The 26,735-nt window shown below is 39.2% G+C and overlaps 1 protein-coding gene across 2 annotated transcripts; it reads right to left on the reverse strand.

Annotated features, from left to right (window-relative positions):
• Positions 1-9,099: 9,099 nt before the first annotated feature.
• Asns (asparagine synthetase (glutamine-hydrolyzing)) lies at positions 9,100-26,735 on the reverse strand. Of its 2 annotated transcripts, none has more exons than XM_090333147.1 (12): positions 26,603-26,735; positions 22,943-23,214; positions 18,220-18,457; positions 15,476-15,661; positions 15,196-15,297; positions 14,147-14,274; positions 13,137-13,263; positions 12,396-12,502; positions 11,916-12,016; positions 10,158-10,239; positions 9,917-10,072; positions 9,100-9,442 (listed from the first exon to the last, which is right to left on the reverse strand). In XM_090333147.1, the coding sequence occupies exons 2-12, from the start codon at positions 23,189-23,191 to the stop codon at positions 9,233-9,235; spliced, it is 1,686 nt and encodes a 561-aa protein (XP_090189273.1). In that variant the 5' UTR covers positions 23,192-23,214; positions 26,603-26,735; the 3' UTR covers positions 9,100-9,232. The 2 variants fall into 2 exon arrangements, with proteins under 2 accessions (XP_090189273.1, XP_090189274.1); XM_090333148.1 differs by lacking the exon at positions 26,603-26,735 and adding an exon at positions 25,874-26,052.

A 26,735-nucleotide genomic window follows, 5' to 3' on the forward strand; every position in this document is an offset into this window, starting at 1 on the left:
AGGAACTGGTAGTCTGTTAAATAAAATCTATAGAAAGCCATTTATTTGTATACAACTTCAACTCTAAGCCCAATAGACCAAACTAAAATGAATTACTCATCCTAAAAAACATATACCACCAAACTGAAATGAAGTTATTTATCTGACCTTCTGAAGAAGAAAAGAAAAATAATAATACCAAGTCTCCAAATCAGCCAAAAATAACCTCATGTTAACCAAAGTTTTTTTCATTATCATGGTCTCCTGCTCAAGCCACTTTACTGAAATTAAAAAGAACAACCAGCAATCTCTTCTCTACTTATAGGTGAGATGTACCAGATCGGCAAATACAAGCCAACTAGTGAATTAACCATAATTCACTATCATTTTGCTTATTCATATCTCTCATGAGATATTTGTGTCAGGCTGTTTGTTGCTACCTGGGAAAACCACAATCTTTTATGTAGTCTCCTCCCACAATCGCTCACATTTTCTAGCTTGTGGAGCTGCCTATAAAGGAAGTCACAGAGGATTTGGGAGCAGGAAGAAAAGACAAGACGCAATATCCTCTCAACTTACCTTGCAAGACTGGTATAGAGTCTAAGATCTTTGATCACTGTGAGTTACACAGTACGTAGATGAATGTGACTGTAGCCTGACTCAACCAATATTCAGTCTGCCTCTGAATCTGAGAGCAACCTGAGTTTCTGTGGACTGAGCCAGCATGAAACATCTCAGAGATTCTTAAGAGAGTAGCATCCAGATATGTTCCAGACTGAGAGCTTCAATATTCATTTCCCTCACCTATTTCCTAGTCTCTGCTGCTCTTCCTCCTCCACTAAAATTCTGAAAAACATGTAATCCATTGTAGCAAACTTTTTACCTGCAGAAACCATGGAGTGGCTTCTGTTTTCCTGGAAAAAGCCTTAGTTGATACTCAGATATATAGTGAGCTCATCCCACAATATTGCTATTGTAAAATGATCACAAGAATATAAGATGGTCACGAGGACTCAGTACTAGGAAAGAGTCCCAGTTTTAGGAGTGGGAGGAGTCTTGCCAGACAAACTGGCATCTGAAGTAACTCTTAAAAGTAAAATAAATAGTAAACAAATAAAGGATCAATATTAGAAATAAAAATATTTAGGAGAACAAATGTTTTAGAAGACCTAGCTCATTAAAAATGCACCAACATTTAAAGGAAAACAAACACTACCGACGTTCTAAGTTTATTAAAGTGTAGCTGGAGAAAAATCAGCACATGACTTTCTCGTGTGATTATCATTTTTGTAAGGGTCATTACACATCTGTAGATGCTATTGTGGCAAATGTATGTGTGCTGTTGGTGTTTCACCAAGCCCAAAGCCTTTACCAGATCAGTACTTTCTTTATATTCCCAGTTGCTGTGAAGGCTAGCCATAACTCGAAGGTGCAGCCTTCTCCAAAGACCTCCACCAGCCAATGGGTACTTCACCACCAGAGTTTTTATCTTCTTCTATAGGCTCCACTACCAAGGACTGACATACAGACATGCAAAAGCCTGATTCCCTCGACTAAAGATAGGATAATTTCATGAGATTCCCCAGAGGAGCAGGCTAAGTCTGCTTTATTAGCTACTAAGCTGTGTTGTTTTATATGGATTATAGAATTGTTGATGTAGACTAACATTAATAGACAGGACATGTTTAGTCTGAAAATTTTTTAGTTATTTTTTATTGTAATTAATAGAAGGATTACATTATATTCACCAGATAGAAGGTGCATTACTTCACAAACACTGCTACCCCTTCTCATGTTTTTGTCCCCATTTCCCTTCCCTCACCCTCTCCCCTCATCATGTTTTCCCCCTTCCCTATCCTATTTCAAATAAACAAATAAACATATATACAATATTCCAGATAACAAGGTAAGATATTGTAACAATATGAGATAACTAAGGGACAACAAAAGAGATGAGGAATAACATAGTACATTAAGAAAGACAATCACACATTATAAAGCTCTTGTTTGCATATGCTGGAGATCCTTTCATTTAGCCTCATCCTATATGGCCTTATGTATCTAGGTTTTGCCCTATTGTAAACCTCTGCTAGGAGAGTCCAAGGTTTATACTAATTATGACAAATGAGGGAAACATTGAGCCTATGTTCCTTTGAGTCTGGTTTACTTCACTTAATATGATTTTTTCTAAGTCTTTCCATTTCCTTACAAATGGGGCGATGTTGTTCTTTCTGACAGCAGCATAGAATTCCATTGTGTATAAATACCACATCTTGTTGGAAATTCTTAAACATTCTCATCAACATTTAAACAACCCCCCCAAAACCTGGATTTCTGACATAAATCATCAGTGTTCCCACGTAGCTTGGAAGCACTGGACCCAAAGAATGCCTGAGGGGCCCTGGCCAGTGGCCACTGGCCATGGCAGCCCTCCTGCACAGGGAGGCCACACCAGGTCCACCTGCCTCACTCCTCTCAATCTCTGAATGTATAATGTCTGACTGGGTGATAATTATACTGGGAGATTGCATAGGTCTCATGTTTCTATGCTATCATCACACACTTTGCTGCTCAGTACAGAACTCACATTCTTTCTATTCCCTTCTACCCATCTTCTCCTACCGTAAGCCAAGTGAGATACAGAATTAGGAAGGAGCTCTCAATATAATAACTTGACGGTTAGAGGTAATGGAAGACAATTGAATTGAAAGACAATCCAAGGCAAACAATGTTGTATATCACATGCTAATCTGTGACAAAAGTATTTCCAAGGTCAACCCTTGTAATGACCAAGAAAAGTGATTAACTAAATGTACACAAGCTCACAGATGTTAAAACAAGATGTTAAAACAAGAAAAATTCCCATCAAAAGCTTGACAAATAGGTTCTGTAGAATCCTACCCCACCTTGTGGTCATTTCATAGCTATACAATTTAGAAAACCTAGCACCAACTGTAATAGAATGTAGACTGGGTACAGGATCATGAACTGGCATAATGTTACATCCATCTTTGCTTTAGCATAGATTCCCAGTTGGTAATTTGTATAATTAGACCTGTCCAATGAATACATAATCCCCCAAATCCCTGTTTCTTTTCTCAGTATTGAATTGTGCTTTTCAATTTCATTTTCTTATTACTACAGAAAATAAATCCACAGATATATAGTCTTTTCTCTGCTCTTTCAAACCACCTGCTCCTCATAACTTTTTGCATCACCACTAAAACTATAGCTCGTGAACTTAGCCCTAGTTAGTATGAGGCTAACAGAGAGGCAGAGCTTTGGTGGTATGAACTAAAGATGATAAAAGATGGACACCGTAACAGAGGTTTATCAGGTTTGGATGAGTCATCTGACCTCACATGAAAATTGCCCAACTGATAGGTAAGTCTTCCATGTTATCCATTATATTAAAAAGATTCCATTGGCCACAAATTGAGCACTTTGTCTGTCACTGGTTATGTTGCTGCAGATTCTAGTTGTTTGTTTGTTTTTTTTAACTAATGGGGCGGGGCAACAAATGTAGGTACTTTTCAAGATTGTACATTATCTCATATTATGTGTGAAGTGTTCAATGCAGGCTTTGTCTTTCAGCTGCACTGGAAAAGACAGCAAGTTAGTTTGGTAGAATGAGTGATTATGAAAGTAACAATTATTATAAATTTTTTTTCATTTATTAAAAAAAAAAGCAAATAAGACCAGGAATGGTGGCTCTCGCCTATAAACCTAGCTACTCAGGAGACTAAGATCTGAGGATCGCAGTTCAAAGCCAGCCCGGGCACTGAAGTCTGTAAGACTCTTATCTCCAATTAACCACCAGAAAATCAAAAGTGGCACTGTGGCTCAAAGTGTAGGGTGGTAACCTTGAGCTGAAGAGCTCAGGAACATCACCCAGGCCCAGAGTTCAAGCCCCACGACCAACAAAAAAGCAAATAACACCAAACATGTGGCATAGGTCTATAATCCCAGCACTTGAGAGGCTGAGGCAGAATGAGAATAAGGAAGGAAGGAAAGAAGGAAGGAAGGAAGGAAGAAAGGAAGGAAGGAAGGAAGGAAGGAAGGAAGGAAGGAAGGAAAAAAGGAAGGAAGGAAAAAAGGAAGAGAGGGAAGGAGGGCTGGAGGGAGGGAGGGAGGGAGGAAGAGATTAATACATACTGTTTTAGTTTTATAATATAGAGGATCTGACTTTTATAAGGATTTACTTTTTGTAGTATGTTTAGGAATGGTGGACTAAAAGAGATAAAAGTTTCAGAAAGAAGTTGGCTCATACAGGATTCTGCAACTAATTATTAACTAATTAAAACTGCTCAGTGGGCTGGGAGTTTGGCCTAGTGGTAGAGTGCTTGTCTAGCATGCATGAAGACCCGGGTTTGGTTCCTCAATACCACATACATAGAAAAAAAAACGGAAATGGTGCTATGGCTCAAGTGGTAGAGCTTTAGCCTTGAGAAAGCCCAACAACAGTGCTCAGGCCCTTGAGTTCAAGCACCAGGACTGGCCAAAAAAAAAAAAAACTGCTCAGTTATTACATATAGAAAACTAGGGCATTTCTGTGCTGTAATTAATTCTGTGAAATGAATGTGTCACCTCTTCAACGTAGCATGCTAGTTTCATACCTTTGCAAAAATACATGAAATTGCCTAAAGAGAAAAACAAACCATGGCTGCCACCTTGTGGTTTTAAATGTTACACTTGTCCTCAAAACTTACACAATAACATGAGATAAGTATGGCTTCCCCCCACCTCAGTACTATTATAAATGCTCTAAGTTCAAAGAAGAGTATGAATTAATTTCTTAGCAACCATTTGCTGACTAGATAGAGGTTGAAATCAAGCAAAAGTCACACAAAGAAGTACAACACACATCTAAATCTCACGAGTGCATTTGTGTGGTCATTACCAACAGCTAAAAGATAAATTATCTTTTGCTTGAATTAGCAGAGGTGATAAATAACTTACTATCTACTCAGAAAATGGAATTAATATATACTCCCATTAAAAATACAGAAGTAACCAGATGCTGGTGGCTCAAGCCTATAATTCTAGCTACACAGTATGCTGAGATCTGAGGATTCTAGTTCAAAACCAGCCTTAGGAAAAATCCATGAGACTCTTATCTCCAATTAACTAACAAAAAGCTGGAAGTAAAGCTGTGGCTCAACAGCACTAACCTTAGGCACAAAAACTCAGGGATGTGTCTAGGGTGTGAGTTCAAACTCCAAGCTCCAGGACTAGTGTAAAAGAAAAAGTGAAAAAAAAATCCCATAATTATTTCTCTATTTCTGACCCTTTGGAAAGTCACATAGCATAGTAAGTTCTGGAATCTAGAATCAAATGTCACTCATATTACTCATTAATCAGGCTACCTTGGGCATGAAATATAAATCCCGTGTACATCATTTCCTTATTCATAAAAGGTGGATGAGCTCAACAGTACATAGTGCCAGTGTTGTGAGGTTGAGTTGTAGAGTAGTCCTTTGGAACGCAGCAGGGACTATCTGCTAACTTTGTTTTTGTGAAACTGAAGTTATGATGTGTAAGCCTGATTTGCTTTATTGCTTCAGCTCAGCACTTTCCCTTCAGTTTCTGATTCTCCCATCTCTTTCACTGTCTCCTTCTGCTGACATACTGAGGTCTAGGCTGCCAATGGCTAGACCAATTGCTAGAGTTGGGAACCTTCAAATGGCTGGACAGCGTCCATCAATGTTTCTATGAACCTCAGTTTACTGTATGCCTCCTGATCTCACTCCAATATATTTTCTTGACTCCAGTTAGTTTATGTATTATTACATATCACACAAGTACAGGGTTCTCTTCTTAATTTATGAAGAAAGGTCACCTCTCAGCCCTGAAATACACTCTCACATGGGCACATCATCCAGAGATGCTAGTCTAGGTTTGGAGCCATAGAGGCATGGACTTTCTGAACTGAACATCAGAGATGGGGAGTTGTTGGTGTATTTCTCCAGATTCTTTTTCTTTATTGTGTCTCTTGGAGTTAGTGTGGAATACAAAAAGCAATATCAGAGTGTATGTTTTGTTTCAGCCCATGATTCACCCGTGCTAATGATTGTATTTCTGCCTGGACCACAGGGTGATTAATAATGTCCAAGGGCAGATGAGAAAAAAAACTACTTTTGTTGTGATAATGCTCTGAAACATTGGGGTTGTTTTCTAGCTATTCACTGAACTCATCAACTCAAACTCTTACACATGGCCTTTCCAGGTGGCCTAGACTTCCTCACAACATACACTAAAAGCTGAAACCCTTTCACTTTGTGTGGCCTAACCTAGAGAGGACATTATCACTAACACTGTGTTCTGCTCATTGACACAATCATAAAATTCTCCCCAGGGTCAAAAAGGGAGAGTAGAAGTTTCTTCAAGATAGCAGAAAGGCTCAGGAAGACTATCAGGGACCAGGAATACTGCTGTGGCCATTGATATAAAAGCAGCCATACTTGGAACTAAGGTTAGCTTAGTTAACTCAGTGAGGTACTTAGCAGAGTCCACAGCATATGCTGGGTCATAATGCTTATCTACTACTGCACTTGGCCCCAGCCATATGTAACTGGCTTCCTGCCAAGCTCCCACTGCTTCCCCAGAAACAGCCTTTTCCATGATGGGGACCTGCTACAAAAAAAGACTCCATATCACACTTTGGGAATCCAGGAGGAACTGAGCATGCTGTCTTCAGACAGATAATCAAAGCAGTTTGACATAAGTAAATTTTCTATGAAAAATGAGGTGTAATCCTTCTGAGGCTGGGCCATTGGGACAGCATCAGTTCCTGGTGATACTTTTTTCATAAAAAGTTCTGGGCTTTATGTTAAAAAAGGCATCTACCTGTGCATGTGCAAGAGATTGGAATGTGAAAAATGAAAGGAATGGGAGAATTTGGGGTGGCTTTTGCTTTTCAATCTAGGAATATATTTTAAAGAAAAACTATCAAAGTATGTAGTGTCTTTTGTACAGAATATATTAAGAGAAACTCTTAACTGGCAAGTCAATCACTAAGTGAGGCTGAAATGGCAGAAAATAAGCTAAATTTTCAGTTTATGCCTAAAGGACTAGTTTATCATTAGCAGTGCTGTGTGTACTGAATACCATATGCCACCTGTCACTGAATTACTAGTACCAAAATGACCCAGGAAAACAGGCTTGGTCAGTAAGTGAACTATTAATGCACTTATGTCCCTGAGAGCTACCATTTCTTCAAATCTGCTATTATAGTTACGAAAAAAGTTTAAAAGAAAAAAAAAAAGGCTGTAGCCGGGAGTTTGGCCTAGTGGTACAGTACTTGCCTAGCATGTACTACGAAGACCTCGGTTTGATACCTCAGTACCACATACATAGAAAAAAGCTGGAAGTGGTGCTGAGGCTCCAGTGGTAGAGCTCTAGCCTTGAGAAAGTCCAAGGACAGAGCTCAGACCCTGAGCTCAAGGCCAGGACTGACAAAAAAAAAAAAAAGGCTAACCATACTGCATGTCAAGAACTTTTTGTAAATGTTGCATTTGCAGCCATGATAAATTCCATTTGGTATGGTTTGGATACAGTGTGTCTCCCACAAGGATCAAGTGTTCAAAGATTGCTTCCCCAGATGGCAGATCCAATTGTAGAGGTGACTGCATCAGGGCTGATTAACCAACCAGGTTCCAAATGGGATGACATTATTGGGAGATCGTAGAAACGCTAAAGCAGGGGCTGATTGGAAGAAGTGGATTACTGAGAGCATGTATTCTGGGCCCTATCTTTTTTTTTATATATATTTTTTATTGTAATCAATAGAAGGGTTACATGATATTTGCCAGATAGAAGGTGCATTAATTCACATACATTGATACCCTTTCACCCTGCCTCCTCCTGTTAGACCTCCTCCTCCTCTCTGCTTCCCTCTACAATGAGAAGAGCAGCTCAGCTTTATCACACCCTTCATCACATTCTGTCTCCCCATCTGCCCAGAAACCACAGGCTGGTGGGCTATGGACTGTATGTAACCTTTGAAAATGTGAGCCCAAGCAATTCTTTCCTCCCTTAGGCAGTTTTTCTCAACTATTTATTAGAGACAATTCCTAACACAGGTTTGCTAATACAAAATTAGCTTAAGTATCTTCACTATTAAACTTCTGGGTGGTATTTCAATATGCCATGCCTTACCAATCACTAAGTTAAAAAATTCAAAGCCTAATTCCATGCCCTAAAAACTGGCAGATCATGTTTCATGCAATATTTTACAACGTATATACCGTGTAATCACTGTCAATCAAGTTTCTCAAATTTCCAAAGCATTCTTAATCCCACTTAGCTTGGTTAGGAGACTTTCCTTACCAGAAAGTATGTTGCAGGTCAAATCATGCTAGATTTAAACAATTCAAACACCTACAAATACAAGAAAATCATTAAGGCATCCAATATTCACGTTATTTCCTCAATTTCTTGGAGATATTATAAACTTCAGGTGAAAGCCTAAAGCTAGCTTTAATTCTTCATGTTCCCATTTACCAGCAAAATTCCTAGCCTATCACATTCCCCAGCAAGAACTCATGTTTGCTTACATATTGTATATATTAATAGTAAACTCATTTTTTATGTATTTCATTATACTAAAATAGCCACTTAGCATTCAAATGAAAATCTGCTGTAAAGCCTACAATGTTTACTGCCTGACCCTTTACAAAAAAATAATTTAAAAAACCCAAAACCTTAATAACTCTAGCTTTAGAACAAATCTCCAGAAGTAACTCTGGCTCCCATTTAAAAAAAAAAAAAAAAAAAAAAAAAGAGCTGAATTACTATCTTGCATAATAAAAACTGACGTGGTGAACTTCTATAAAGAACAAAAACATCCACAGTCTGCAGAGCCAGCTGTGGGGACTGTCAGCAGAACTAAGACTGGAAGTCAGGAGAGGACTGAGACAGGTAGAGAAGGCTGAGTGTGCATGAGACCGTGAGGTCTTCCAAAGCAACTCTGCAAGGTGAGTGTACTGTGAGTGCTTACAATATTCCCTTTGGCTTAACTCGTTATCCTCTTTATGATGACAATACAGGGAAAAAAAAAAGCCACCATTTCTAATCATTTCTAATGATGACACTGTAGTAAAATAAACAATTACAGCAAAATTTTAGGTATAACGTTTTTATTCTTCTACATGCGTAAATAATGAAGCCTAAATGATTGACCCTCCTTGTTCCCATTTTTTTGTCCTCAGAAGCAAAAGGAACACTTTCTTCTGCCCAACAGCTCACAGAGCACTTAAGCTTTGGCGTCTGACTTGTAATGCATCAGAGTGCGGGCAGAAGGATCTGTGGCACTGATCCACCTGGGCATCCAGTAATGGGTTAGCCAATCAGCCCGGCCTGGGTAGTGGCGTTCAAAGATCTGACGGTAGAAGTAGCCTTCTTTAGTCTTTGGAGTATTGAAAGGAAACCTCTGGGCTGCTGTCGCCATCATTGTATCATCAACCTGTAAGATTAAGAGCAGGAGAACAAACAAAATTTCTACTTGCATTTGATCTGGTAGTACAGAATCAAAGTGAAGTGAGAAAAGGGATGACTATAAATTGTAAAAGGTCCCTTAAGTCATCTATCGCTTAGAAAATGCTACCATAGCAATAGGCATAGCTGCAGGAACTTAAAAATTAAAAAAAAAATCTTATGTACTTATTTTATAGTACTTGGGGTGTTTAATTTGTACTTAAAGAATCTTATCACTCAACAGGTACTCTAAAACTGATTAGTAAGTACATCTCTTCTTTCTCTGGAATCCAGATATTGCTTTATAAGGTGCTACTTGCCTCACACGTAATTCTTACAAAAAAAAAGACGCATGTCGGTCTCTCCTACAGCCATAAAGTATTCAAACTAAATACAAAATGAGTAACTGAGGCTTGTAGCTCAGTCCTGCTCGAAAGGTATAATGATTGTGAACACATAATACCTCATGCTCAATGTGATCCTGTAAAATCTTGAACCAGGAGTTCTTGACTGAAGTTATTCCATCACTGAATGCTTCTTTTGGTCTCCAGAGAATCTCTTTAGGTAACAGGTTGGAGTCTTCAAATGTCTCTCTCAAAAGATATTTCTCAATCCCGTTCTGACAGGAAAACATAGTATCAGTAAAAGTCACTAACAGAACCTGAGTGCAGTGGGCAATTTTTATCTGACATTGATTTACCTACTTTTGGAACTCTCATTTCTGGTGGCAACGACAAGAAATAAGAAGAAAACCGATGATCCAGAAATGGGACTCTTAGTTCAAGGCTTAAAGAAAAATAAAAAAAGAAAGATTTAAATCAAAATGGATACCTAGCACTTGTCAGGTTAGCTGGTGGAATAGACCATCCTGTGATCGACCAGATTGAGCAATGTCAGCAAAAGTCATTTTACAACTCCCACTGAAGACTGCTCCTAGAAATCTTCATTCAAAGCACCCAGACTGAAACCACCTATTTGGGACTATTCCCTTTGGTTTTCCCTAAACAGTTAAATGTGTACCTCAGAAAACAGAAAAGCTAAAAGTTGTGAGTAAACTCGTCATTAAGAATACACCTTACAGAGGTAGCAGGTGCCAGTGGCTCATGCCTATAATCCTAGCTATTCAGGAGGCTGAGATCTGAATATCACAGTTCAAAGCCACCCCAAGCACAAGTCTATGAGACTCTTACCTCCAATTAATCACCAGAAAAACAGAAGTAGCACAGTGGCTCAAGTGGTAGAGCATTAGCCTTGAGCTCAAGAGCTAGGGATAGCGCCCACGCCCAGAGTTAAAGCCCCATGACTGACAAAAAATGCACCTTGTAGGGTTCAGGTTCTTTATTCCTGTAATCTTTGCTATTCAGAAGCATAAGATCTAAGGATCAAAGTTCAAAGCCAGCCTGGACAGCAAAATCCATGTGACTGACTCCCCCCCACTCCCCACCAATCAGCCATCAAAAACCCAGACTGGAGCTGTGGCTCTAGTAGTAGAGTGCTAGCCTTGAGTAAAAAAGCTTAGGGGCAGTGCCCAGACACTGAGTTCAAGCCTCAGGACCAGCACATACACACAGAAAAGGCCTCTTGATGGGGCCGGGAGTTTGGCCTAGTGGTTAAAGTGCCTGCCTAGCATGCATGAAGACCCGGGTTCCATTCCTCGGTACCACATACATAGAAAAAGCCGGAAGTGGTGCTGAGGCTCAAGTGGTAGAGCTCTAGCCTTGAGAAAATCCAAGGACAGTGCTCAGGCCCTGAGCTCAAGCCCAGGACTGGCAAAAAAAAACAAAAACAAACAAACAAACAAAAAAAAGGCCTCTTGCCTGGAACTCTCATTAAACACCTACAGTCAGCATTTTCTCTAAGTATAATGGACTTTTTTTGTTTTGTTTTTCTATCATACCATGGCTTTGTGGATATGAGTGTGCCAGTCCTGTGGCTTGGATTCAAAGTCTGGGTGCTACCTCTAAGCTTTTGTGCATAGCATTCTACCACTTAAGCCATAGCTCCACTTTCACCTTTCACTTTTCTTAAAAGACTTAAGAATACCAACAGCCTTCCCTCTGGGTAGCACTGATGTAGGAGAATGCCATTATACTTTAAAGATGGAAAATCTATCTGAACTAACCTCAGAAGGCATTTTCCCATTATCATGCAATGCCAATAAAGCAATAAAGATAAAGCCAAGCTTTATTTTTTCTCTATAAAGTTATCATCTGCGACATATACCCAAGTGAAAAGAAATGAAAAACCTCAATCACTCATCTTCTCATTTCTGGTTTGGTTCTAGGGATTAAACTCAGGGTCTCATACTCTTTATTACTGCAGCCATACCCCAGGCCTTTTGCCTTTAGTAGCTTTCTAGACTGGACACTCATGTTTTTGCTGGTGCTGACCTTGACTGTGACTCCTACCTCCACTTCCTGAGTAGGTTAAAAATGAAATCATATGTGGAAATAGGGACCTACCCGTGGGCAGCAGTAGTTCTGTCTGCACGGAGAACATCAAACAAATAGAGTTCCTTCAGAAGCCTCTCGCTCTCCTCCTCAGCCTTCTCAGGAGAAGGAGCCTATTTTACAAACAAAGTGCTGATCAATGGCTTTGCTTCTGGCACATGAAACAACTTTCATTTCTCCTTATATATATTCTAGTGTGCAAATTAGCCAAGACAGAAAGTGAAGAAAGTTAGGAATAGATGACTGGACAGAGACAGGTGATGCATTATAAGACAGACATTCCCTCCTTCTAAAATTGTGTGAGAATAAAATGGCAGCCTTGGGCAGCAGCCATAATATTTTCAGGATTAAGAAACAAAAAGGTGATTATCATGCATAACTGAAGAATGGATACAAATTCACAAGCTACTCAAGATATGAAAGGACCAACAATAGATAATTCAGACTTCTCTTAATCTAGCACAAATATCCACTCCCTTTTCAAATGTTCACCTTATGGAAATATATGTAGCCCTGTGTAAGTTCATCAGAGCCCTCTCCAGAGAAGACCACCACAGTATCTGTGTTCTTCCGAATATACTTGGAAACCAAATACATACCTTAAAAAGAAAAGACATTAATCAATGTCAACATAATCCTGTATCTAAAAGTGCCTTTTACTTACCTTTCAGAAACAGCTGCTTTATTCCAACATTAAAACTTCCATTAATATTGTTTCCAAAATAGTGACCTAAATATTAAACAAGCCATAAAATATGCATTTCTTTGTATGTAGGTACATATACTTGGTCATGTTGTAGTAATAATCTAGAAACCTTTCCACAAGTTTGTGCAGTTTTTGAAATTCTAATGTTTTAAGTCCAAAAATCCTGTGCTGTGCAATGATTCAAATACTTTAAAACCAGGCCTTGAACACTGGGATCACCATACAAAAGTGTTCTAGCAATGTTAGGATTCACATGTGGTCCCCAAGGGCTCTGTGGTGAAGGCTTGCTCTACTGTGTGATATGGAACGTGGTGGGATTTAGGAAATCATGCCTAATAGAAGGTAGCTGGTCACAAGGAAGACAATAAGGTAGTTTTCTTGACCGTGAGTTATTATAAAACAGCCCTTCTATTCTTTTGCTTCTGATTTCACTATGTGATCACTCCCTCTTGAGTGTGCTTTTGAATGCCATCTGCCATAAAGTATTTCCAGTATTAAAACTCTTTTAAAATCATAAAATACCTTACCTACAGATGCTCGAACTGTTGTAATGTCATAAGTTTCCAGTGCAAAGATGACTTCATCCAAGGCCTGAATGCCTTCCTCGGAGTTAAAGAGGACTTCATGATGTTCACTTCCAATATGTTTTGCCACCTAATTAAGATAAAGAATAATCCATATGCTTATTATTTAATAAAAATGAAACAGGTCAACAGCTCACAAGGTATTAAGAATTTAACAAGATGGAAAATCAAACAAGATAAAACAGAAAAAAAAAAAATCAGACAACCACAGTAAGAGGAAACGACTGTACCACAACCTCGCTACTTGCCCTGGTGGATGCTCTCTCTGTTCCTACTTAACCCCATCAGCTCTTTACATTCTAAGACTATAAGCTATGAGTCTAGCTGCTCACAATTAGTGTCCCTCCCTCCCTAATGTACCTAACCTACCTCATTTCTCCCTAGGCCAACAAGATTCCAAATAAAATGTGGACTGTTTCTTGTTGACACTCCTGAAATACTCAATTCTTCATTCAGGATACTATTCCAACATGGACTGGTTCTCCTCTTGTATTTTTTTGAGTATTAACAGGTCCACCCTGCATCCATCAGCACGCCTTGCTCTTTAGTCATTTCTTACCCAGTTTAAGTTCTTCCAGAGCAAGAACCAGATCTATGACTAAATATGTATGCCAGGTCTACTCAGTCTGCTAAACACAATGCTCTATAAAGAACAAAAACGAATTACAGTTCACATTCAAGAAGTACTTAACTATATGCTATGTATGCTACATACATTATATGAATTCTCCATTCTTTATGTTTATTTACATCAAAACTACTCCATCCCAGACATCGTTACTACCCATACAGCAACGAGGATATACATAGTAGAGCCAGGATTTAAAGCCAGTCAACAAGTTGCTAAACCCACAGTGTTTAGAAGGACAGAACTGTCATCTGTGTCCTTGTGAGGACAGTAGAGGTCCTGGTAGACCAAAGTACCCAGAACACAGGTACTTTCCACACCTTACCTTTCTAGCAGCCAATAAATCAGGGCTGTCTTCCATGCCAATAGCAAATGTCTGGAGTGTATTTTGTATTTGTGACTCTTTTAGTTGCTTCAATAGAATGGCAGCCACCAAGCTGGAATCTAAGCCCCCTACAGACAAGAAAGCAAATGCAGAGGTTATGTCTTTATGAGACAGAAACAGATATGATTCATGTCCAGTTAAGACACCCGTTATACTCTTAACACTTAAGATCTTCCAGCTTTATAAGTTGAAATAAATTTTTATTAAGACAAAAATCTTATGAAATTGTAACCCTTTTGTACAATTATATAATAATCATCATCAGTATATAGGACCCTAAAGAATGTATACTAACTAGCTCTTACACTGTGAGAAAAGTATCTTTTCTACCAATGTATTTTGCTTCCTTTCTGTTAATCTTATGAGAACTATTTTTCTGAAAAGTTCTTTGCTTTGACCAGCTGGCTTGGTCCTTGTTAATTAATTTTAGTTAAATCTTTTTCCTGCTGTACTTTAAGACATTCTGTTAGAAGTTCCTTAAATCTTAATTATACCCTGATCATTAAGCCACATCCTTTTGAAGATAATAAACCTGAGCTCAGCCAATTTGAACACAGGGGCAGGGCCTGCTAGGTTAGGAGTAGAACTGTGCTTGCTTGTCAGAGTTGTGAATGATGAGTTTTACTTCTGTATAAGTAAACCTTGCCTTAGATAGTTCTTTACCAGTTAATGTACTTATTCCTACATGAGTTCCCAATATCCAAAGCTATTTTTATCAACACTAATATAGCTTTTAGCTTAACCTGCAATAGTACTCTGAATATTAACTATAACTTAAAAAAATAGTCTTTAATAAGGAAATATTTAATCATGTGGTGAATATTTTAGTCAAATCATTTCATCTAATCACACACTAAATATTGTTTTGTTTTGGGGTTTTTTTGGCAGATGTGGAGCTTGAACTCTAGGCCTGGGCACTGTCCTTGAGCTCTACCACATTGAGCTACAACGCCACTTCCGATATTATTTTTTTAAAAAACTGTTCTCACCTGACAAAAGGCAGCCAATCCGCCGGTCTGTCATCAAACGCTTCTTAATAGCATTTTCAAAAAGGATCCGCAGGTTGTTCTTTACAGTTTCTAACTCGAAACCTACAAACACAGCAAATAAAACCAGAAAGCTGAGGTTGGATTTGTTATTGAAATAAGGTACTCAGTAATCCACAGCCATGATGGGCATCACCTAAAAAGGAGTCTGCAAACTCGAATGGGTCCCCCTGAAGTCCAACAGGAAACCTGTCTCGTGAGGGGACCAATGGACACATCTTACCTGGGAAGAGTTTCTCCACGCTGTCGTAGATGACATGGGAAGGTTCGTCTCTACAGTTATGATATTTAACCACTTCCACAGATGCAACTTTGCCATTTGACTTTAAATCTAAAACCTCATAGTGTCCAGGAGGAAAAGGCTCCACTTTTAAAAAGGGAGTTGTGGAGTGCTTCAGGGTAACAAGACCTACACATTTAAAAAACAAAACAAAGTTATTCAAATAAGACAGAACTTCACAGTAACTTTCATGATTAGTTAATATCCTCTACATACCCATCTCCCTCTTTTTTTTAAATCTTCCTCTTTTAATAAAAATACATGTCTACATTAGAAGGGGGAAAAAAAATTCCAGCCAGGAGCATGGCCTAATGGTAGAGTGCCTAGCATGCACAAAGCCCTGGGTTCAATTCCTCAGTACCATATAAATAGAAAAAGCCTGAAGTGGTGTTGTGGCTCAAGTGGTAGAGCTCTAGTCTTGAGAAAGCTCAAGGACAGTGACCAGGTCCCGGGTTTAAGCCCCAGGACTGGCAAAAAAATAAATAAACAAATTAAAAAAAAAAAAACAAAGCCCTCCCATCTACTTACTAGAGAGATAAAAATGACGGCATGGAGATAAACAGCATAACTGAAAACAATTAGAAAAAGATTCTTGATCTGCACTGAGGTTACTTGTACATGTGGTCTGAGATCTAATAGACTGTCCTACCACCTTTATTAAAATCTTAAAAGCTCTAGTGCCCAGTTCCCTTTTCTACCTGAAATTTCTGATCAATAGTCTATTCTCTATAATAAAGCCAATACAAAAAAGAAAAGATATTTGTGCAGAGATTACTTTCAATGCTAATTTTATGATACCCTGGCAGTCATTTATTTTTCATCACTCAAGTATCTTAAGAAAACAATCATACTTGCAAATTCTTTTTTTCTTTTATTTTTTTATTGTAATTAACAGAGGGGTTACAGTTATATTTGCCAGATAGACGGTGCATTACTTCTCTCACATGGATACCCGTTCTCATGTTTTTGTCCCCATTTCTCTCCCGTCACTCCCTCCCTTCATCTTGTTTTCCCCGTTCCCTTTTCTATTTCAAATAAACATATATACAATGTACCAGAAAACAAGGTCAGGTACTGTAACAATATGAGATTAACCAAGGGACAACAAAAGAGATAAGAAATAACATAGTACATTAAGAAAGACAATCACTGAGGGGGAGGGAAATGGGGACCAAGACCTGAGAAAGGGTACCTTCTATCTGGCAAATATAATGTAACCCTTCTATTAATTACAATAACAAATATATGAAAAAAAAAGAAAGATAATCACACATTATTAAGCTCTTGTTTCCATTTGCTGGAGGTCCTTTCATATAGCCTCATCCTATATGGCCTTATGTATCTACGTTTTGACCTATTTTAATCCTCTGCTAGGAGAGTTCAAGGCTTATACTAATATTACAAATTAGGGAAACCATTGAGCCTTTGTTTCTTTGGGTCTGGCTTACTTAGTTGCAAATTCTTTAACCAGCAAAATGATCTACCATCAGGTACTCCTAAATTAAGATAGTTAATAGTTGTTATACACCATGTATAAATTAATCTACACGATGTAAATTTCCCAGAAACTTTAGAAATAACCAACTTAATATTATTATGATCTTTGTCACAGAAGTCAATGTTTCAATGTAAATAGTGGCAGCATAGCTTCACAGATATTCATTACAATTTATTAATCCCAGTAATTTGCATGGCATTTAAATCAAAGACAAAGGACCAACTTGTTCATTTTAGCTATTGGAGATCGAGCGCATTATACACCCTTGCAAAGGCTAAAGAGTAATTAAAAGGCTTTATGATGAGTAACATAATTAGATTTTAAAAAAACGATTAAAAATGGAAAAGCATATAGTAGATGATAGCACTTAGTTTGGAAAAGGGAGCTTTTAAGAGTATAGACAAGAACAATCAAACAATTTCAGAGAGTAAATTGAAGATGAGATTATAGTTCCATATTTCCATATTAAGTGATCATTAGGTCAGTTGGATATAACTCAAAAGACACTCAGTGGAAGTATGAGCCTACTTTTCCTTTGTGTTCCATTACCAGATTTGTCTAATAGTACTTCAGATAACTGATGGGTAATACTTGCCCTGAGCTATTTGATACAGACCAATAGATGCATCCATTATATACATATGTGGCTAATTGGTGACTTAGGTCCCTTTTATTGATCTCCTTTCTTAGCCAATATTAAATCTGAATCCTGAGAGAAGATTTAAGGAATGGAAAATAGACCACAATGTGTGATATTTTGTATCTAGGTAAGATTAATGATGACTGTCTTTGTCACATTTATTGTCCAAACATAGCTAAGAATGTGTTAACTAGCATTTCTGTCACTGACAAAATAACTTGAGATAGGGGAAAGTATTTATTATCTTCCAAAGTTTTACAAGTTTCAGCCCACAGGCACTTGACTTTGGCCCTACAGCTCTTAGGCCTATAGCAAGATACTTTATCAGGGAAGAAGAACGTGGCTACAGAAACCTGTTCAGCTAATTGTTTGTGTTCAGGAAGTAAAGAGAATAAGATGAAAGAGTCAAGGTTCTACTACTATCCCGCACAGCTCAGGGAATCCTCAACTTCCTGAGTCTCTAGTAGAATTTTGGATTGCCCCCACTTTTCCAAATACAAACACACCAAAGGACAATAATAAAAACTCACTGAAGAAACCTATCATTACCTTTAGCTTCTGAACAAACAGCCAGAAATCCATCTTCTGTCATGGCTTTAAACAAAGGCCTGACTCCATAGGTATCTCTGCCCAGGAACACTTTCTTATTGGTGATGTCCAGCAGAATAAATGCAAACACCCCATCCAACAAACCAATGGTTTGCTCAATTCCTCCTTTGTTATACAGATGAAGGATTATCTCGCCATCCACATTGGTCTGGTATTCAAATCCAAAATGTTGTTGTAACTTATTTAAAAAAAAAAAAAAAGAAGGCAATGAAAATATTAGGATGCTGTGCTTTCACTAATATTTTTATGGCCAGGTCAATCCAGTATCTATGGATTGACGTCATTTTATGACGTTATCAAAATATGGCTTGTTTAAACTTACAATTCAAGTTCTGTACAATATAAGGCTGATTCCTTATATTTTAAATTTAGTGACAATGTAAAGATGCTGAATAGGTTACAGTGACGATGTACATGTACTGTGAGGCAAGAAGGGATGAAAATGAGTATTATTTATATACTGTGTACATGCACATACAGTCATCCCTTGTTCACATAGGTACTGATTCCAGAATGCCCCTTGGACAGTAAAACCTGCAAGTACCCAAATGCCTTACTAAAAATACATATAGTACTTACCCTTTAATCTATGTTCATCCTCCTGCATAGTTTAAATAATCTCTAGATTACTTATAATACCTTATACAAAACAAGTGTTTTATAAATAATAATAGTGCATATTGTCTAGGGACAATGACATAATTTTTCTACCTATATTTGGTTAGACCCATGGATACAGAACCTGCAAGTGGGGAGGGCTAACTGCATATTATACATAAGTTAAGAAAACTGCATGTCTAGTGGTATGGCACCACAAACATATGTGAGCACACTGTCAACTTTTGGATGAAGGACATGGTGTCAGCTGGGCTTTTCCAGTACCTCCTCAGTGTGTTGTCTATGAAAATACAGAGCATAAGGACAAGTTTATTTTGCACTAATTTCTGACATATTAACGATTCCATCCTAGTAACAGAACATGGTTCAAAACCAAACTGCCGGTCTCTAAGAGCAGACTATAACATCTAGTCCACCACTACTGCAGCTGCACTACAGCTCTCCTCACTGAGAAAACAATCACTCTACGGCCTTATCAGACAACACACCCCAAAGAAAGCAGTATAGACCATCAAGTCTTAGGTGCAAAATAAGTTTTCCCAATTCCAAGGCCCTCCACTACTGTTGAGATTGAACAGTCCTCTTGTTTTCTTTCTTTGTACTTTTACAAAGAAGAGAGAGAAGAAATAAATTTAAAAAATCAAGTAGAAATCCTACAACATATTTTTATTTGTACATGTGACGTGTAAATTGGCTTTATAATACAGGTCACACCCTCCAAGAGCACTGGCAGGACTGATTAACCTTGGCTTGGCAGCCTCTGTAGAGCTAGCTGTCTGGACACTGTTCCTGACTCTCTGAGATGATCCTTTCACTAATGTCTTCTGCTGACCCCCTCTGGGCTGAAGCTCTGAAGAATAAATGACTTCAAGTATTCTATAACAGTAACAAAAATCAGTTCCTCAAATCTACCTTCTCTATGTCCAACTCCCTCCCTCTGGCACAAACTCTGCAGGCAATTCAGAAAAGGGCATCATGTTGGTTTAACAATTCCTATGTAACAAGTCCTTCTTTGCTCATGTTACACTCCTACTGCCAACCCTTAGATAAAAGCCTCATATTAGTCACTAACCTCTCTGTTATTCTACTTCTCTTTATTCCTAGACCCCCCTGTCTGTAGAAAAGGCTGTAAGAATCTAGCTCCAATTAACAGAAAAATGCTCTTCTGGATGCATGGCTCAAATGGTTATGGTCCCAAACCAAAACAAAAAATGAGCAAAAATGTGTGCTACCTTGAGTTCAAGATAGTCTCAACACACACACACACACACACACACACACACACACACACATACACACACAAAGTAGAGCTTGAAGCTATGGAAATACTTTCTTTTTTTTTTTTTGCTTTTTTTTTTTCTTTTCTTTTTTTTATTGTAATTAGTAAAAGGGTTACATGATATTTGCCAGATAGAAGGTGCATTAATTCACATACATTGATACCCTTTCACATGTCTTGGTACCCGTTTCCCTCCCCTCCCACAGCCCCCACCCGTCTTGGTTTCCCCTCCTTCCCTATCAAATTTCAAATATCCAAATACAAATAAATTCAATATATCAGATAACAAAGTGAGATACTATACCATACTTTCTATAAACCTAAAATATATCCTATTCCTTTAGATGGATTTCTAGCTGCTCAAGTGGCATAAACTCAGATGCCTGGTAGACACTATACAACTTCTTAGCAGATATATATGGCTCATCTAGAAAAGACATTATGTAATATCTAACTTTAACTTTTTAACTAAGTAAGCAACAATGTCTTTCAAGTTAAAAAAAAAAGTATATTCTACTTCACTTAAGAGAAAAGCTACCTAACATTACCATAATACAATATCATATATATGCTATTGATTTGATTTAGGCCTATATAGGCTCTTAACAAATATCTGCCTCAAGGCAAAGGAAAAAACACAAACAAGTTTTAAGAAAAACAAAATGAAACAAAAATTTAAAAACATTAACTGGAGCTGTAGCCCAGTGATAGAGCATAAGAGTTCAAGGACAGTGCCCAGGCCGTGAGTTCAAGCCCCATGATTGACACAGCAACCCCCCCCCCAAAAAAATTAAAACAGCTGAAAATATTCTTTCAGACACTTGGAAATTTTTTAATATAAATTAGAATGTAGGAATTTTAGGCTTAAAATGGCATTAATTGGCTAGGAGTTTGGCCTAGTGGTAGAGTGTTTGCCTGGCATAGATGAAGACCTGGGTTCGATTCCTTGGTCCCACATACATAGAAAAAAAAAGCCAGAAGTAGTGCTGAGGCTCAAGTGCTACAGCACCTTGAGAAAGTCCAAGGACAATGCTCAGGCCCTGAGCTCAAGCTCAGGACTGGCAAAAAAAAAAAAAAAAAAAGGCATTAATGTTTCTAGAACAACGTCTTTCTTTGTTGTTGTATGGCAGGGTCTTACTATACAAACCAATCTGACATCAAATTATAATCATAACTGAGCCACAGGGCTGGAGTTACAGGCATATGCCACTATACACAGCAAAGAATATCCTTAATCTTAGAAGAAAAAAATGACATATTTGGAAGGATAGTGTCATAGTATCTGCAACATATTCTCAAATAATCCATTCAAAAAAGTATGTGTGCATGTTATAGAAAAAGATGGAGCAAATATTAATAACTACTTAATCTCTACTTTTTTCTGTACATCTGAAATTTTTTCAAAACTAAAAGTTAGGGAGGATGTTAACAAAAATAACTTGTAGATTACAGACTGTTACAAAACACAACCAAAACAAATTAACCCTTAACTAGAAGACATCTCAAATTTGTCCATCAAGGATCAAAATTTCCCTCTACTCACACACTCTCAGCCTAAAAATAAGCTCCACTAGACTAGAAAGTTGTTCAATAAGAACAATCATCTGCAAACTACTTAATTCCATGCTTCCAAAACATCCTCGATTTCTGACTGTGACTAGCAAGTCCTATTAGATAGTCCTGTCCCATCTGCTCTCTCCATTTGAAAATCCCAGAGCTATTTCCTACCACCAAGCTTCTACCCATGTGGTTGCCCTGTGTGAAATAAGCTTCCCAGCTTTGCCAGATGGCCTTTGCCCATGTCTCAGTTCAAATGTCACTTCCTCAAAACTATTTCTCTGACCTCCAAATTCATTAGCTTACTATGTGGCCTAAAAGAAAACCTATGATAGGATTGTTTTTGTCTTGTTCCCTAATACAACAACTTCCATTAGAGTACAGTCCTGAGTCTCTTCTTTACCACTACAAGTGCCTTACAGAGCCAGGCACTAGGGACTAATACTAGAACTGAAAATGGGGAAAAAAATAGAACTTAAAATATTAGAACTTAGGGGAAAAAATATCCATGAGTCAAAAATCTAAATAGAAAGGAAGGCAGAGAGGAAGGGAGGGAAGGAGAGAGGAGCAGAGAGAAGGAGAGAAGGAAAAAGAAAGGAAAGAAGGATCTTTGTTGAGAGCTGGTAGTGCATACACATAATCCTAGCTATTTAGGAGGACAAGGTTGAAGGAACACAGTTCAGGAGCAGCCCAACCAGAAAAAGTTGACAGATTTCTTAATAAAAGCTGGATGAAGTGGAACACACCTGCTACCCTAGTGATGACAGGAAGCTAGGCAGACTGTGCTGTTACTCACCTGAACAGGAATCAAGACCCTATCTCAAAAGTAACCAGCAGAGGGGCTGTGAGTTTGGCCTAGCGGTAGAGTGCTTGCCTATCATGCCTATGGCACCATATACACAGAAAAAGCCAGAAGTGGTGCTGTGGCTCAAGTGGTAGAGCTCTAGCCTTGATAAAGCCCAAGGACAGTGCTCAGGTCCTCAGTTCATGCACCATGACTAGCTAAAATAAAATAAAATAAACCAGCAGAAAATTGGGCTGTAGTCATGGCTCAGCACTAAGAGTGCCTGCCTGGAAAGTTTCAGAAACAAAAGAGAAAATAAATACATTTAAAAAAAATTATACAAACTGTGAAATATTATTTTAACCAGCTAGCTCAGAGGTTTAATCCCATAAAAGCATCTTCTAGATTTTTTTTATCTTGCTTACCCTTCTGTGGTTGTAGATTTCACCATTGTAACAGAGCCACAAATAAGGATACTTCCTCAAACGGATTGGCTGCATTCCAAACAAGGGGTCAACTACTGCCAACCGGTGGAATCCAAAGCAGCAGTTGGTATAACCATTGACATTCTCAAAACGAAATGCATCTGGACCCCTGTGTGCAATCTTCATAGCACTTAGACATTGCACAGAAAGGCAGTCATCGCTGCCAAAGAGGGCCCAAATGCCACACATGGTACAATGGAGTTAGGAGCTCTCTGTGGAGAGAAAAAGACCAATTAAACCGTCAGTACCCAATCTTTGATTCTAGAAACCTGTATAAACCATTTCATACATTAGCACACAAACCATGTTATCTACAGCAGTGTTCCACTAGGCTGGCAGGAACATAGTAGTGGAAAATAATTTAATTTACTTCTCATTATTCAAATAAGGCAGATAACCTTTACTTCAGCCAAACACAGCAGCTTAGCAGTACAAGTCTGCATCTCTTTCACCTTACAGTGTGGTTGTCAGCTAGTAGCAACTCAGTATCCTGTCATTTCATCCTACATCCACACACTCCCAGCACACACACAGGCAGCTGGTTCCAATCTAGCCCCAACTTAATTTCAAAAACTCCTCAGAGATCCAGATAATACTCCAGATGAGGAAAGTCTCCTCTTAGGTTTCGTTGCCAATTAAATGCCCTTTTTCTGTAATAAGTGTAGGTAAAGATGGAGGGTACAATAGCCAGTCATACATACTGCTCATTGCAATGTTAAGACATGTAGCTCTTGAAAGCACTTCATAGTGATTAGTCAAATGTGACTAGTCATTTCTAGTCAAATGTGACTAAAGATATCTAGATAAAACTAGATATCTGATATCAGATATCCTAACACACAAAATACTTTGACAGAAGATACAAAATGTTCATATCAAAATGTCTTAAATGACAAAAATATTTCTCAAATATTCTGCTGTTCTCAAATAGTTCTGCTTCAAAGCTCCACTGGTTAGTAAGAATTTACACAGCAATATGGGGGTAAGTGTGGTGGGGGGAGTATAAAAAAGTTAAAAAAAAACAAAAACCAACCTGGCCCATCTCTGTATGCCAGGAAGCAAATAATTCTTACAAATGTCAATTCAATTTTCAATTTCAAATGGTCAACCATAAAAGAAAAACCTGTTTCATTTGGGAACTGCCAGCTCAAAAAAGTCATCAAAATATCAGTAACTTGAAATTTTAACTAGTTCTGTATTTGTTAAAAATGTCAACAGCAAATGTTTAGATCACTTGGGACCAACATTCTGAAGGAGAAAAAAAAACAGAGAGCTATAGATACAGATATCACATCCACCACTTGAAACATCTTTGACGTTATTCCATATGTATAACCATCCAAAGCTTTTGCTTTTTTTTGTTTTGTTTTGTCTTAAGACCAGATCAAAATAACAAAAAATAAAATATATCAACCTAAGCTAATTTGAAAATGAAATGTCACAAGGCCGTTGTGATCTCTTTCATGCAGTTGGTCAAGTGGGCTAGAATGGAAGAGGTACCTGAGAAAAATTCACTTGAGGAAAACTGACTAAAGAAACTACTAATACAGTCATGGAACTACTAATGAAGCAGACGTTTGACTCAATGTTAATTAAAAAGTGGGGTTGGAAAGTGCTTTGAAAATTAGGTGTGGTTCAATGGAATTCTATGCTGCCATCAGAAAGAATGGCATCACCCCATTCATAAGGAAATAGAAAGACTTAGAAAAACATCATATTAAGTGAAGTAAGCCAGACTCAAAGGAACATAGGCTCAATGGTTTCCCTCATTTGTAATAATTAGTACACATCTAGGACTCTCTTAGAGGATTATAATAGCTCAAAACCTAGGTACTTAAGGTCATACTGGATGAGACTAAATGAAAGGATCTCTAAGATATGGAAATAAGAGACTTATCATGTGTGATTTCTCTTGTCTTTTGTTGCCCTTTGGTTAATCTCATATTTTACTGTATCTGACTTTGTTATCTGGTATATTGTATATATGTTCGTTTATTTGAAATAGGAAAGGGAAGGAGGGAAAACAAGATGATTGGAAGGGGTTGGGGAAGGGAATTGGGGACAAAAACATGAGAGGGGATATCAATGTATGTGAAGTAATGCACCTACTACCTGACAAAGGTAACTGTAACCCCTTTATACATTATCCCAACAATGAAATTTAAAAAAAAAAAAAAGAAAGTTAGGTGTGGTCATCAGGGATCTATTTGCTGATGTCACAATTCCAGTTTTAAGTCTGCTACACAAAACACACTAGCCACTAAACTGAAGGGGAAAAGAATAAACGTTTGTGAAGCATACTTATTTCCCAGCAAGAAGAAACAAATCAATCTTACAATGTCATTTTTCCCTGAATTAGTCTCATAAGAGGGGAAAAGGTCCCACTGTGTTGGATTTCCACTTCTGGTGTTGTCTATTCCCAGTAAGTTTTCATCCTTTCACCCCGCACTGTCACAGCAGTGCCTCTCCAACAAGAACAAGCCATGTGTGTAAATCTAAATATCCCAATAATAGTATTCATACTATTTAAAATGTCTGACTGTAAACATATGGTGTGATTTCAGTTCAAAACTACTGATGAGCTGCTTTACGAATCTTCAGTCTGGTTCATTTAAGGCAACTAAAGGCCCAAATGATGTCATGACATGTGGCTTATGGCAGCTACTCAACTGGACAGCAACATTATCCCCCCCGGATAAAACTTCACCACATCTCGCGTTTAAGATCTCAGTCACCAGCCAGAGCATGGGCCCAAGACCCACTTCGCGAATTATTCTAACAGCCATGTCATCAGCCAGGGGAAAAGGACCAACGCTTCCAATTAATCAACCGGGGTGATGAACGGGGGCGGGGGGGGGGGGAACCACTCACGATGTAGGCCACCGGCTGAAAATGAGAAGCGGTCCGTTCACCCCTCCATGTAAAAACAGTAACGCGGACTGATGTCAAAACCCGGCAGGGCAGACGACTGGCAAGAAAAGGCACGCGAATTGGTCTGCCCCATTCGGTTCCTGGCCGCCCGTCTCCAAAGCGAGTTCTCGGCGGGGTCGGGGGGTCGAGGGGCGCGAGCCGGGGAGGTGCCGGGAGGGCCGGGGAAGGGGCGAAGGCGAGCGGGGCGGCAGGGTGAACGGGATCTGGCAAGTGTCCCAGCCCCGCACGTTTCTCCCGGAGGTAGAACCGGGCCGCCGCAAGGCCTGCAGACACCAGGCGGAGCGCCGGCCACGTGTGCGTCCCACGCAGGCCGCAGCGGGGCCCGGAGGCCGCCCCCCGCCCACGGGCGGGGTTCCCCATCATCGAGGAAAGGGACCAGTCACCACAACGTGCCCAGGGCTCCGACTCGGGACCCCTCCCTCGGGGGCGGCAGGGCCACGGGGCCGCGGCTCGGCTCGCTCCCCGCCAGCAGGGCTCGCTCCCCGCCAGCAGGAGACACCACGGAAGTCATTTTTTTTTTCCCTTCCTCGCGCCCCTAGGTTCGCAGTCATCGTCAGGGAACCCGCCACGCCCTAGAAACGCGCCGCCCCGCGGCATCCACTTGGCCCCCCGACCCCGGACACGCCCTCCACTCCACTCCGCGGCGGCGGGCGGAGCGACCCGGCTTACCTGGGCCGGAGACGGATGGTGGGGGGGAAAGCACGCGGCGCAGAAGGGAAGGGCGCAGAGCGCGGTGGAGGTGAGGCAGTCCCTGGCTGTCCTATATATCCGCTCGGCTCCTGTAATGCGGGCGAGGAGTTTC

The sequence above is a fragment of the Megascapheus bottae genome, chromosome 5, assembly GCF_031878675.1.
Source record: "Megascapheus bottae isolate mThoBot1 chromosome 5, mThoBot2.hap1, whole genome shotgun sequence".
Classification (NCBI taxonomy): domain Eukaryota; kingdom Metazoa; phylum Chordata; class Mammalia; order Rodentia; family Geomyidae; genus Megascapheus; species Megascapheus bottae.

Coding starts and splice junctions, on each gene's coding strand:
- Asns (XM_090333147.1), bottom strand. CDS start 23,191: ATGTGTGGCATTTGGGCCCTCTTTGGCAGCGATGACTGCCTTTCTGTG. Junction 13,264..14,146: donor ATTTATTGGCTGCTAGAAAG/GTAAGGTGTGGA, acceptor TATCTTAATTAG/GTGGCAAAACATATTGGAAG. Junction 12,017..12,395: donor GCTACATATATTTCCATAAG/GTGAACATTTGA, acceptor TTTGTAAAATAG/GCTCCTTCTCCTGAGAAGGC.